The following is a 14,642-nucleotide window of genomic DNA, read 5'->3' as shown; positions in this document are numbered from 1 at the left end:
ATGTGGCAGAGAAGAGGGAATAAGTGTTCAAGGAGCAGAGGGAGAGGTGGGTATAGGAGAGGATGTGGTAGGAGAAGAGAGTGGAACATTCAGATTGTCTGGTGCGACAGGTAGAATGAAAAGGAGGAGGTGTAGACACTGGGGAAGTGGTAGAGATTGGAGTATCTGTATTTAGACTGGAAAAGGAATTTGACTGTGGAGAGAGAGAGTACAGATAGGATCATTCAGGGTAGAGGGAAGAGATACTGGGGGAGATGCTGAGATTTCTTGAGAAGATGGGAGGATAGTGGAGCAAAGTACATATTTTGGAATAAGTAGAGAGAGAAAAACCCTGTCAGCATACTTCCTGTCACATAGAGTGAGGCCTAGTTTGAATATGAGAACTGCTACCTCAGACTCAAGCTTGTAGGCAGAGTAGCTCCTATAAAATACATTATGGGAACCACCACAATTGGCACACGTGCATGACTAAGCAGAGCAATTTGAATGGGTCATGACCAGATTGGGCACATAGAGGGCAGCGGGTTGTGGTGAGCCAGTGTTTGGCTGGGTGGCCAAAATGGAAACAGTTCTGGTAAAGGTATTAAGGGAGGAGAGAGGTTGGGCAGGAATAGGGCTGTAGGGGAAATCACAAAGAATTGATCCCATTTGGCCAGGCCAAAAAGGATATTCAAAATGTTTGTAGAGGTGGAAGCAGTAGAAGGACTAGGGCAGGAGGAAAATGGGGTGGCATGGAGAGAGGTAGTACTGTAGGTAGGGGGAGAATAAGGATGAAGAGTAGTGATAAGGGGGGTGGGTGTAGACAATGAAGAAGACTGTGCAGTAGATGGCATGGATGTTGCGAGAGAGGAAGGGGTGTGTTCTGAAGGTTGGATAATGCCCTGGGTGGGTGATTCAGAATGGATCAAGTTGATTGAAAACATCAAGGAGGGGGTATTAGCATCAGTGGTCAGAGCCGTGGTCAAAGGAGAGGCAGGGGTTGGGAAACCAATGAAATCAAATTTAGATAACCTATTTGTGATGGGGCAATTCTTAATGCCCTTAATGAGATAAAAACTCTTCATTATTGGCTATGGTGAGCCTGAAATAATGAGGGAGAGAAAAGGGTCTACCCCTCAGGGTTCCTATGAGGGATAAGGGCTAGACAATTAACCAAGGGAATACTGTGCCCATGGCTCCTGGAGGCCGTTCATGATTGACACAAAGTCAGCCTTTCTTCCCTTCAGCACAGCTGTCACACCTTACGAAGTGGACAGAAGGGGATGAAGAAGAGAAGGAAAAGGAAAGTGGGAGACAAAGAGACCATGTGAAATTAATTGAGGCGAGGGCTGAGGTCCAAGGTAGGAGTGATCCCCAACACAGGGCCCCAGTTTCTGTCTCCTAAGCCCCACCACCACAACAACAAGCAAGGCATTAAAGGGGGGTTGCAGGAAAAGTGCTACTACTAATAAAAATAATACCCACAACACACATCTGCAAACATTTAACATTAACAAAGGGATTGGTAACATATCCCTTATCAGTTTAAAGGACCAGCTGTAGTCTGCGAGCAAATATGGACTTAACCAAACCATAACAGTAAAAGAAACGTAAAAATGTGACATTTTGTGACAGATAAGACTCAGACATTAAAAATCAAACTGACACTTTCATAGTATAGTCTCACATTACTGAATACCATAACCCAAATGCATTAAATTGTAAATAAATCCTTCCCTGAACACTGTAGACTGCTCATAATGACCAAAAAAGAAAACTAAATGCTGTACTAGAGAGCGAATATTTCCTATACTCATTCTTTTAAGGGAGGTGAAACATCCACTGCACATATGGTGATGACTAGCTGAATGTTGTAATAACACGAATATATATAAAATATGATCACCAACCAGTTAGTTGACAATATCATCAATCAGTCATTTCTCTATTTTCATCAACTGACAATTATCAAAAAATCATCATCAATAACTTGTTAATCATCAAACAAATATCATCACCAATTAGTCTGTTATGAAACAGTTACCATCACTAACCTGTCAACTGAAAGCTAATTGCATCTTTGCCTTACTAACAAAAATTTTTTTTACCTTACTTATCAGGTGACTGAGTCAAACTGATCCATGACAAAAACTTATTTTTATTTGTTTCGACATCCATGATTTCTTCATCTTTAAGATGTGTTCTAATTACAAACAAAATCTACTATTAACTACATTTATAATAAAGGCTGCAACGTTTGTATAAATAATATAGATATGCACATAAAAATATATAAAATCTAAACAAATATTTGCAAATATGCAAAAAATGAGATTGCAAAAAATATATACTCTTATCATTTTTTCACAACAGGTATAAGAATAATAACTCTAACTTCAAAATCTGAATACTTGGAATGCCAATTTTTTTTTTTATTGTTTGCATTACAAAGTTTCCTAGGGCACAGCAAATGGGTTTCTCGTACATATGGCTCCAGCAATGAACCTTAAACCTCTGAACCCTTAAAAACACAGTGCTACAATTATTCACACTGGAATCATCTGTCTTTCTCATGATTCTCATTCTCATTTTCATTCTCTCTCTCTCTCTCTCTCTCTCTCTCTCTCTCTCTCTCTCTCTCTCTCTCTCTCTCTCTCTCTCTCTCTCTCTCTCTCTCTCTCTCTCTCTCTGATTGATATGGCATTTAAAAAGCCTTCAAACAGATCTGGCATTTGTAGGGTCTGCTTAAATGGGATTTTGACATGACCAATCAAAAGATGAAAATGTTCTGTCACACACTGCACCTAAATTGCCTGTTATAAAGGACTATATACATACTGAACATTCACAGGGTCTTTTTTAGCCATTCAGTCTTCAAACTTGATATCATGTTCCTCTCCTGTATCAATATCAGCTTCCTCCATGATAAATATTTTCTTCAACCTGACTTTATGCTTCTGTCTAACATCATCCATCAGGTGCAGACATTTTTGGAATAAATGGAAAGAGGTAAGTATATTTATTTTGCATTTAATAAAAAGGCATACACATGTACCTTAAATGATTATATTCATCAATTAACCTGGTCAGCTGTAGCAAAAATTTAAATACTTTAAGTAAATCTTTTTAGACCAATGAAGGATCAAATGAAATACTGCCACATTTGGAATGACTTAAACATGTCTCAAGATTGTCTAGCACTCCTCTTCAGACAGAATAAAAAATAAAATGGGTTACTATATTTGAAGAGGAGTTTTGGCCAAATCAAAAATTACTTATTCCATTCCCTACTGTGGCAATGTTCCATTTTTTCTATACAGATACATATCAATGCTTCTGTATTTCACTTATTGAGGTAGTTCTGAGAATTAAAAATTTACAGAGTGAACACTATACTTCTTTACCAGTGATGTTTACAATATTTTCATTTGCATTATCACAAATAAACTTACAGCAGCTTACAGCTGCCCATACACCATCACATTATTACATATATGAAGGCAGAAAATATAAATTATATGCACAGATTTTTTCCTTGCCATTATATACTGATTTTTTCCTTCTGTGTACTTATCCATATGCAAGTATGACCTTGCATGGCTTCATTTCTCCGTCTGAGAACTGCACAGTTTTCAAATTTGGTCAGCCTCTTAGTGTGCAATATGTGAAAAAAACTGGAAATTCCAGAGAACATTTAATATTACTTGAGACAAGATAAACATGCACAGGAACTTCAACAAATGATGGTGGAATCCCTCTAACAAATGCAGTATGATGTACCAGATTACAATACATACAGTACATTGCAGGTTAATTAGCCAAATTAAGCCATGCTTTAGCTATAGACTAATTGCAACTAGAGAGCAAGAGAGTGCAAATAAATCTGGCTTTTCTGAACTATTTCATTCACACACATAGTTGAGGCAAAACATTTCCTGTGAATCATTCAAAAAGAGCCAAATACTTCTACATCTTGCTAACCACAAGAGTGCAAAATTATGTAGTCCCTTCAACTTGCAAGTTCATCACTAAGCAGTACTAACATGTGAACCACCCATTTTGAATTTTGTACCCAAAACACATGCCAGCTGAAGTTGAGGGTTGTGGTTTGGATAGAAAAGGCACACTAACATTCCACATAAAAATAATAAATAAAAGGAAATATCTCCCTTGCCATACCCAGAAAGGGCTGTTAAAACGGATGTAAAATACCACAGAAGATATAATACTTAAACAACAAATCTTCTGCACTAAGATGAAATGAACCAAAACTACAGAGCAAAAGGAGCCATATGTCATGACACTTCCAGTCAGATTAGACTCATCAGACTGTACACATTCTATTGTGTAAAGTTATTTATTCAATTCAGTTTAAACACCAGACCTCATTGCCATGCACCTTGTCAGTACAGACAAGACAACAATAAAAGTAATAATAATGGTAATGTTGCACTTGACCCATAAAGAATACCAAAGCACAGAGCAACAAGATAACTCCTATTTGAACAGAAATTGTTTGTAATTTGGATATCCATAATATGGGTAATATGTCCACCTTTTCTGGATGACTTTTGCTCTGCTCTGTCCAGTGCGCACACACCTGAGTTGAAGTATTTTCTTTTAGGGGTTAAAGACAGGAAAAAAGTTCATTCCTCTACTTCTTGAACTAGCAAATGAGAAAGAAATAAGATAGAAAGAGCTATGAATTGGAAAAGAGGTGTGAAAAGTAAAACATCCGTCAAGATACCAGATATTTTTGTGTATCAAAAGAATCCATTATTCACTTTCATTTGTTTTTTCTTCATGGCAGCAAATGTAGAAACAGTATAAATGATAAAGAACAATTTTACAAAGCAATAGCTATAACTAACATGTATTAACTTTAAATCTTCATAAAAATTATAGGGTAAAGCAACAATATTTCATTCAGAATATGGCAACTAAACCTCAATATTTCCTCAGAATATGGCAACTAAACCTCAATATTTCATCAAAATATGGCAACTAAACCTCAATAGTTCATCAAAATATGGCAAATATACCTCATACATTATTTGTTCTCATTCATGTATGGCACCACCAGCTTTGCCTAATTTTAGACTATTAAAACCAACGACCGACGTCTGATAGATTTCTGGAATATAGACATTTCTGCTTGCTATGTGCGGCTATCATACAAACTGAGAAATATATAAAATGTAGATAATGATAATAAGAACAAGGTATATATAGATAAAAAGAACAGTTAGATAGATAGATAGTAAGAATAGATAGATAGATAGAGATAAATAGATAGATAGATAGGTAGATAGATAGACAGATAGGACAGACATAAATAAATAAAAAACTGACAGACAGACAAATAGATAGACAGACAAATAGATAGACAGACAAATAGACAGATACACAGATAAACAGACAGATTGATAGATAGAAGACATATGAATAGCAACAGAAAATATCAAGATTATCTACAACCAGATGAAAAAATACATTAAACACCAATTGCTTATGTTAAATTAACTGTCTAATGTAAATAATAAAACAGATATAATCAGTAAACACTAAAAAAATATATACATTTGTTGTCTGAGCACCAAGAACTTACTGTAAGATGAAAGTTTTCTTTACAATTTTTTTTTATCCAAGATTTAAAACCACTTTTCATTCTAGACTATTTCATGTCTTATGCTGATAGTGGCAACCAAAGCAAAGCCAGTGTATTTTAATTTTTACATTAGACTGATATAATCTATTGTAACCAGTTATAGAGGACAACTTGTATATGGGTTTTACACCCTATGGGTACCTGGTAAATATTCTTTGTCAGTAATAGAATATTTTTTTTTTTATTATTCACTGAGACTTTTTAGTATGGACTGCAGGATAATATAATTTTACCATCAAGGGCCTGGAGGAAAGCGCTGAGCCACGGCCAGGAGGAATAGGTGCGTCCGCCTGCTTGTCTCTGGATACCGTAGCATGAAGGCTGCTTTTGCCAGAAAACCCTCATAGCAGTATGTGCAATTCCCATACTGTGGCACCTTCCTCTTCAGCTTTTTCCTCTTTTTTTTTTTTTATTGTTAGCATGAGGACCAGCCTCAAGGTCTACATTGGTGAAGTTCATGGTTGGCTTCTGGATGTTGAGGTTTCTGCCAATTGTTTATCATAGTCGATTCTTGATGCACCTTTTCTTTGACGATTGCTGAGAGTGAATCTTTGTCCCATTTGTCAACCTCAACTGCAAAAAACTCTTTTGTCTCACAGCAAAGCCAACCCTTTAGCCAATTTTTTTTTTTTTTTTTTTATTCATCAATTTTGACTGTTAAGCCAGTGCCACCCATTTGTTTTGAGCTGTTCACTTGGCACCAGTGTATCAATAAATCTCTGCAAAACGAAGACCAGTCACTAATGGTTTTGTCTGATATTCCAGGGATTTCATCTTTGACTCCTTGGTATGAGAAGTCGTCTGTATAAACAACACATTGCTCTCAATATCCAGATGACCGTTGTGAAGCCAGGTGTTGCGGTGTACAGACTGTTGAAAGTTGCGCCTCTGAGGCTTTTTCTTTGCTTTATGGACTAGATTTTGGCACTCGAATACCCTATGGTTGAAGTAGAGCTGGTACAATTCACCACACTTTTTACAAGTCGCCTGATCCCTGAGGACACCACGTCCCACTAAATATTGGAAACACAGTTCAGCATTTCCTAAATACCTGTATCCGAATGCAAGTAGTCCTAAATCACAGTCGGCACAGGATTTTTTAGCACTACGCTCTAGCTCTTCTGTCATGGCAATGTTTCCGAGAGATTTTGAAGAAACTGCTTTAAGGACACACCTCCTGGCATACATGTCGAGCTCAAGAATCATGACATCTAAAACCTGAAATAACAAGTAATTCAATCAAACACTCCATAATTGTTACTAAAAATAAACAAAATAAAGATATGATATGCAGAGCTTAGTAGCATGCATATGTTTAAAATATATAACATTATAATGTTCATTTTATGATTGATTCACGCAACCAATTGTTATCTTCATTTTTTATATAGTAATTAGCCTTAACATTCACTTTGGCAATCTAGATGTTGCAACTTTCAATAATCTAATTTACATAAGAGTACAGCCCACATATATAAACAAACATTATCTTTAACTTCTTTGTGTGCAAACAACTATAATGAAATCAGTCAAATTTCATAAGAGCCAAATAACCTGACCCTGACCTAACTTAGACCTGATATGAATCAAAACATACATATTCCCAAATGCAGGAAGGGGGGGATTTTACACCTTCTGTAATAATAGCCTATCCATTTATTATTTCACTTGTACAAGACAATGACACGCTGATGAATACATAATTTGAGGAAACTAAAATTAATCTACAAATAAGTATCAAGTCCCCTATAAATCTCTCAATTAAAGATTAGTTACCAAAGTGTGGCACAGACTTTATAATTAAAACTTTATAATTAAATCCTATAATTGCGTCATACTTAGAAAATGGCTTCGTACACTTAAAATATATTAATTGAAATAACTGTTATATCTGCCGGCAGTTCCTCATCTCAGCAATGGTGTATAACCTCGATTTCATTCTTTTGTCTTAAATTTTCAATATTTTCCATGGTTAGAAAAGGTGTGGAGACATAATTCCTCAATACATATGAACAAATCAAACACAAGTTAATTTCAAATAACCAAATTAAGTGCGAGTTTGTCTTAAAAGTTATCACACTCATAGGTTTTAGACTGCTAATAAGATTCTTCTTGGGCTAGTGGCGTAATGTTAGACGTCGATCAAGACTGTCCCGACGGCATCTGATTTCGGTTCTTCTCCCGGCTTGTCGCTTGTTTCCCTTGGCAAGGAACTTCACTCGATTTGCTGCTGTCCATAAATGGCCGTACCATTTTCATGGGAAGAATCAGGTGACTTGAATAAAAAAAAAAAATAAGGCGAACAATGCAATCCCGTTTAAATTCCAATGTAAAATCTGTACCCGATGATGCAAGCCGCGTCCGTAATGGCTAGATGCTTCGATTTCCATACTGTAGATTGGCAATCTGAGTTGGGTTCGAAGTCCAGTGCACTCCGTTTGTAAGGATTTCTCTCGATTTGTCCTAGCATGGGGTTCTAGGTCCAAGAGTCATTTTTTGGTTTCAAGGATTAAATTAAAAAGATTTTTACCTTTTTTAAAAATAAAATAAATAAAAATAGAAAAAAAAAAAAAAAAAAAAATTACTCCGTCACTCCGTGAAGGAACTGGGGACTCACTACTCTCATGCGCCTTACACTACTACAATTCTTCATGCTGTGACACGGGCTCAGCATGATACCGTTAAAAGATTTGTCTAGGTTCCCTGATCTATGTTCTTTCTTCCTTTTCCTTATATTATTGCTATTAGTTTTGTTTTCTTCAAGATTATTTTGCTGTGTCTTAAAATGTGGTACATTTTTTACTGGTGAGAGATCAGCACCCTGTGAGTAAGAAATCTATGTTAGGATTATATATGATTGTAATATCATACATTCTATATTTTCTTCTCGATGATGACACCATCTACGTATTGGGTCGTTTACTATTTTTCCTTTGTGTAGATGTTGGTTCAATCTTGTGTGTTGTTTCAAGTCTGGTTATGCAAACGTCTAGTTTTCTGGGTTTTTTTATCTTGTCCAGGGTTGGGGTTCTGTGTTTTTCCGAAGGTCATTTTTTTGTGTTTAGGATTGTATTTAACTGAGTTTTCCCTTTTCTTTTCTTTTTCTTTTTTTTTTATTCTTATTTGTTTTTTATTTTTTCTTCTGTCCTCACGTATGGTTAAGGGATTTGCCATGTGCGCCTTTTTTGCCGCTTGATCAGCTATTTCGTTACTTCTTATGATTTTGTGTGATGGTATCCACTGTATTGTTAGCATCTGTTTTTGGTTTGTAAGTGTATATATCACTGCCTGTATTTCAAATATAATATGTTTATAGTTTTTAGGTTTTAAGTCTGATATTAGTTATAAGGCTAACTTCGAATCTGAAAATATTACTGATGTTACTAGTCTGTTGTTCTGGATATAGGTAATTCCTTGTTTTACTGCAAAAGGTTCTGCCTCTATTACTTCTGTTTCATCAGGTAATTTCCATATTTTTGTTATATTTTTGTCTTGGATATAAATGGCTGCTGAGGTTGAGTTTGTGCTTAATTCTGAGCCATCTGTGAATATTTTTTCTTATAATTTAAATATTTTGTGTTTTCCATCTTTAAAAATTGACTCTTAAATTATTTGTTCTGCAACATTTTTTTGTTAGATCATCTATGAAATTAGTCTCTGATTTTTGTAATATCAGACCATGGTGGAATACGTATTGTTTTTGTTTTTATTGTTATTTGTAACTCTTTGCAAGTTTCTCTTATCTTTTTTGGGGTTATATTCTTCTATATTTGCTGTTACATTTCTTTTCATTTGGTCATTCTCTCGTTTTTTCTAATATTTTATCATTTGCATACACTCCTTTTTTTTTTTTGTATTTGATGGGCATTTTATTTGTGAGAGTGTATAATGCTAATATTGGGGTGGTTTTTAAGCAGGCTGTAGCTATTCTTAGGGCATTATTTTGTATAATTTCTATTTTTTTTCATTTCTGTGTTATTGGCTGTACCAAAGATTGAGATACCATATTCTATTTTGGGTTTTATATAAATATCATAGAATATTATTATGGTTTCTCTGTTTGCTCTCTATGTTGTTGAAGATAATTTTTTTTTTTTATTAAGTTTATTCTATTTGAGCAATTTATCTTTAGATCATTAATGTGTTTTTTCCAAATTAATTTTGGAGCATTGAATTCTAAGCCAACAATTGTGTGGTTAGTTGTGAATTTAAGGACCTTGTTATCTATTTGTACCATTGGTATTTGTTTTATTCTATTTTTTGTAAAACACATGAGTTTACTATTTGTCACGTTCATTGTTAATTCCCATTTGTTTGCCCATTCTGTTATATTAACCCTGATTCTAGTTTATTTTTAGCCTCTGCTAGATTATTATTAATTGCTATAATTGTGATATCATCTGCGTGTTACTTTTTTAAAAATCATCCATTAGGGTTAAATCCGTTGTCATTATGTTGAATAATAATGGACTTAGATGTGAGCCTTGTGGGAAGCCGTTTGCTATGTTTCCTTCTGTTGATTTTTTATTGCCTATGACTATTTAGTTGGTTCTGTTTTTTATGAAGTCCATGATCCACTTGAGTGGGTTTCATGTAGTTCCAAGTTTTGCTGCCTTTATAATTTTTGCTCCATGATTTACAAAGTCAAAAGCTTTTTCCAGATCTAGGCTTGCTATTAGAGCATATTTTTTTTTTTCTTCGAAAGCTTTGTTAATTTGATAGTCTATTATTTGTAGAGCGTCTATGGTTGAGCTGTTTGGTCTGAATCCTGTTAGGCCTTCATTTAATTTTTTTGTTATTTTCTAACCACCAATTTAGTCTATTGGTTATGATGCTTTCAAACAATTTCCCAATACATGATATTCTACTAATATATCTGTAAGATTTTTTTATCTGATGGGTCTTCACCTGGTTTTATTATTGGGTTTACTAACGCTTTCTTTAGTTTCTTCGGATAGTCCCCCTTTAGCCAGTAAATGTTAAGTAATAAAAAAATTTCTAATACTTTTTGGGGACATTTTTTGAAGAATTCATATGGAATTTCATCGGGTCCATAGGCTTTTCCATTATTTGATTTTTTTTTTTTTTTATGATTGAAGTTAATTCCTTTAAAGTGAGATTTTTACTTATTCCTTTTGTGTTTGTTTTTGTCAAATTCTTTATATCTGTTTTTGTTAGTAATCTTTTTGCTTTTTTGTTTATTATTTCTTGAAATTGTTCTTTTAGCAAGTTGAGTTTTTTGTTCTGCATCTTGAATTAGCTGATTATTATCAATTTATGGGTATGAATTGATTTTATTTTTATCTGCTATTTTTTCTTTAATGAAATTCCAAATATTTTTGGAAGGTGTGTTAGTCAAGTGAAGTACAGAAGTTTTCCCTGCTATTCTTTTTTTTTCTGTTTCTAGAACAGTTCTTGCTTTAATTTGTAGTTTTTTTTTAATTCAATTCTGTTTATGTCATTTGATTTTTCCTCCATTTATTAAAGGCTTTGTCTCTTTGTTTTACATCTTAACATTTTAGATTCCACCAGGGTTTGCTTGGTTTAGTTTTATTGACTTTATTATCAAATTTAAAATATTTTTTTACCAGTGTTTGTTTTTTAGGTCCATTATATCTTTTATTGAATAAATGCCCTTGATGTCTTTGTTATCTAATTCTTCTTGAAAATACCTCATCCTTCTTTACTGAAGCTCCATTTTTTTATAGTTTGTGTTTCCTTTATGTGGATGCTGTCTTTTATTATTATTGGAAAAGGGTCACTGCCTGAATTTGTGTTTGTTTTTATTTCAAAATGGCTTAGTTCTGGAGATCCTATCACTAAATCTATAGTTGCTCCTTTCCCTGTTTTTGGGTCTATTTGGGTGATTAGTCCCGTGTAATGTTCTAATTCTAGTTCATCTATTTTGTTGCAAGGGTTGTAAATTGAAATCAAATTTAGCCATTTATTCTTGTAGCTAATTTTTATAGCTATTTTTTCTATTTTATTATTTTGTCTCTCACTTCAGTTTATTTTCTTGTATTGTATACTGTTATGTATACAAATGGCAAGACCTCCTCCCTTTTGTTCTGTTCTATCTCTTCTTTCTATTGTATAATTGTTTATCTTAAAATTGTCCTTTTAGTTAACCAAGTGTCGCAGATTGCGAGTACTTTTGGATTTTCTTTAGCTATTAAATGGTCAATTTCTGTGTTTTTGTTTAAAACTGACCTGGCCTTCCAGAGTATTAATTTATCCATTTATACATTCCTTGATTTCTTTTATGATTGGAATTGCTTCTGCTATGGTCTCGGATATGGTTTTGATTATGGATTTCTCTGATTTTAAATTTGATGCTGGGTTTGATATTAGTTTAACCTTTTTTTTTTTTTTTTACAATTTCTATCCATGATGGCTTATTTTCATCGCGGTCTATTCTTCTTTCTGGTGTTGAAGTTTTAGTTAGAGGCGTTGGAAGTGACCATGTTATTGGGGAATTTACTATTTCTTTGTTTTTCATATTATGATCCTGTGTGAGATTTTGTTCTTTTGTTTTTTCAAGTTTTGATTTCACTGATGAATTTTATTTGTCTGGTTCTCTCTCTCTCTCTTTTTTTTTTTTTTTTTTTTTAGGCGTTTTCTGAGCTGGTGTCATGTTGTGTGTTTGTGTTAAAGTTTGAGCAAATGTTTGAGTTACTTTTGGGTTTGTTTGTTGTATGTTGTTTGTGTCATCCTCTGATTTGGTAGTATTCAGTGTTTGGATTGTGAATCTCTGCTGTTGTTATTATGGTATTTTTGTAGAGAGTTTTATTTGTTTTTTGAGTTGTTGGGTTTAACTTCTTGGTTGTTTTGTGTTTGTTTGTTTTTTTATTTCTTGTGCTTTTATGTGTGTCTGACATGTCCTGTGTATGCTGAGTGGTTACTATTACAGAAAAAAACAATATGAGGGATTTGAAGGCTAAATTTGTAACCAATTTGATTGCAATTACTACATATTAATTTGTTTTTGCGTGAAATTATCCCATGGCCATACATAAGGCATTTGAAGCATTTTGGAATGGGAAATGTATATTGAAGAACTTGATATGCAGTATGGCCTATGGCTACTTTGTAGGGTAGTGGACCTTGGAATGTCATTTTTAGGGCTCTCCTGGGTAGCCATTTATTTTCCCATTGTGAGGTTTTGGTTAGCTTATTTATTCTATTGATTTCTTTTATTTGAGTGTCTGATCCCCAAATCATTCTCATTTTTTCTTGAATTTTCTTTGAATTCAATTTCGGTTTCCACTGGGGAAATAGTGACAAAGGAGCAGCCTAGGTTTCTGCTAGAGGCTGGTTGTTTGCGCTGGATTTCCCAGTCTTAGATGGTTTATTTCATTCAAAGGTCCTATCTTTTTTTATGTCAATCACTTCAAATATAATAGCTTTGCCATCTCCTAGGATTCTCACCGAGTTTTCTATGATGTATTTATGAAATTTTGATTTGTTAAGGGCATCTGTTCGTTTTACTGGATTACTAAAGTTTGAAGTGACTGATGGCAGGCTTGCTGCTTGCTTGAGATTTGCGAAGTTCTGGCTTCGCCCGGGCCTTTCACTTATGGCCCGGCCTTGATGGCAGGGGCGTCACTTCATGAACTTATGAGTTGGGGGGGGGGGGGGTGACAGGTGAATTTGCCCTGAAAAAATAATTATTGGCCAGCAAATCACGAAAAAGAAAATGCTCACTAGCTCTTTATAAGTAGCCCGGAATGGACCATCAACCATTATTATATTTCGTATTATTGGTAGAAAATTATAAATTATAAATACCAGAAAATTTGCCCTGGAGAACTAGATTTTGCCCTGCAAAAAGAGGCTTTTTTAAGAGTTGGAGGGTGAACCATCCCCCCATACCCCCCTTAAGTGACGCCCCTGACTGATGGGGCTAGTTCAAAGGTTGAGTTCACAAATATATACATACATATCTTCTTCAACTGGCTTTTCCATGTTCATCCTGGGTCGCCGGTGCGGATCTTCTGGTTCCAGCTGCGTCGGTCTTCGGCGTCACGCTCTCGGACTCCGACTCCCCTCATGTCCTCGCGGTAGCAGTCATACATCCTCCGTCTTGGTCTTCCTTGTCTCCCCATTCCGATCTTCATATTCTCCACTCTTCTACCTACAACTCTTCGCCTCTCCTTCGTACATGTCCATACCACCTCAACCGTCCCTCACGTAGTTTATCTTGCAGCCCTGATGCTCTCAACCTCTCCCTGACACACTCGCTCCCCACTCTCTCTCTTCGTGTCAGGCCTAACGACCATCTCAGCATTCGCATTTCCGCTACTTCCAACCTTCTTTCTTGGGCTTTAGTGAGTGCTATAGCTTCCAGTCCATACATGATTGCAGGTCTTACAATAGTTCTATGAATCCCGCCCTTCACTTTTGCACTAATTCTTCGGTCACAAAGAACCCCTGTAACCTTTTTCCAGCTGTTCCAGCCTGCCTGTATCTTCTTCGACACTTCTGCTTCTGATCCACCATCTTCTTGTACTGTTGAACCTAGGTATTTCAATTCCACTGCTCGTTGTACCCGTTCACTTCCTAAGCTGATACTTGCAACTCTCTGCGTCCCATTACCGGTATTGAGGTACTCCGTCTTCGTTCTGCTTACTTTCATACCGCGCCTCTCTAGGGCTCGAGTCCATTGCTCTAGTTTCTCTTCGCATGTCTCTCTATCATTGGTGCATATGACCACATCATCAGCATACATTATATCCCATGGTGATGGCCTTCGTACATCCTCTGTCAGACAGTCCATGACTCTCTGGGACTCCTTTTAGTCTTAAGCAATTCCACACTTCTTCTCTAGGGACTCTATCATAGGTTTTTTTCACACAGTGCAGCTCCCGCTGTCCTTCCCTGTACTTTTCCATCAGCAACCGTAGTGCGTAAATAGCATCTGTTGTACTACGTCCTGGCGTGAATCCAAACTGTTCCTCACTGATTCTAACTATTCCTCTGATCCGATTGTTCATTA

The 14,642-nt window shown here is 35.5% G+C and overlaps 1 protein-coding gene across 1 annotated transcript in view; it reads right to left on the bottom strand.

The window, feature by feature from the left end:
* Nucleotides 1-14,364: 14,364 nt before the first annotated feature.
* The window catches only part of LOC119595188, a 400-nt gene continuing 122 nt past the window's right edge, over nt 14,365-14,642 (bottom strand). Inside the window, exons 1-2 of the mRNA XM_037944357.1 lie at nt 14,617-14,642; nt 14,365-14,579 (exon numbers count right to left, since the gene is read on the bottom strand). The exon at nt 14,617-14,642 is cut by the window's right edge and continues 122 nt beyond it. Coding sequence (XP_037800285.1) covers nt 14,365-14,579; nt 14,617-14,642 — 241 coding nt within the window. The remainder of the gene's footprint in view (nt 14,580-14,616) is intronic.

Source organism: Penaeus monodon, chromosome 35 (assembly GCF_015228065.2).
Source record: "Penaeus monodon isolate SGIC_2016 chromosome 35, NSTDA_Pmon_1, whole genome shotgun sequence".
Taxonomy (NCBI): domain Eukaryota; kingdom Metazoa; phylum Arthropoda; class Malacostraca; order Decapoda; family Penaeidae; genus Penaeus; species Penaeus monodon.
The sequence above is the reverse complement of the archived record's forward strand: the minus strand, read 5'-3'. Positions and strand labels throughout refer to the sequence as shown.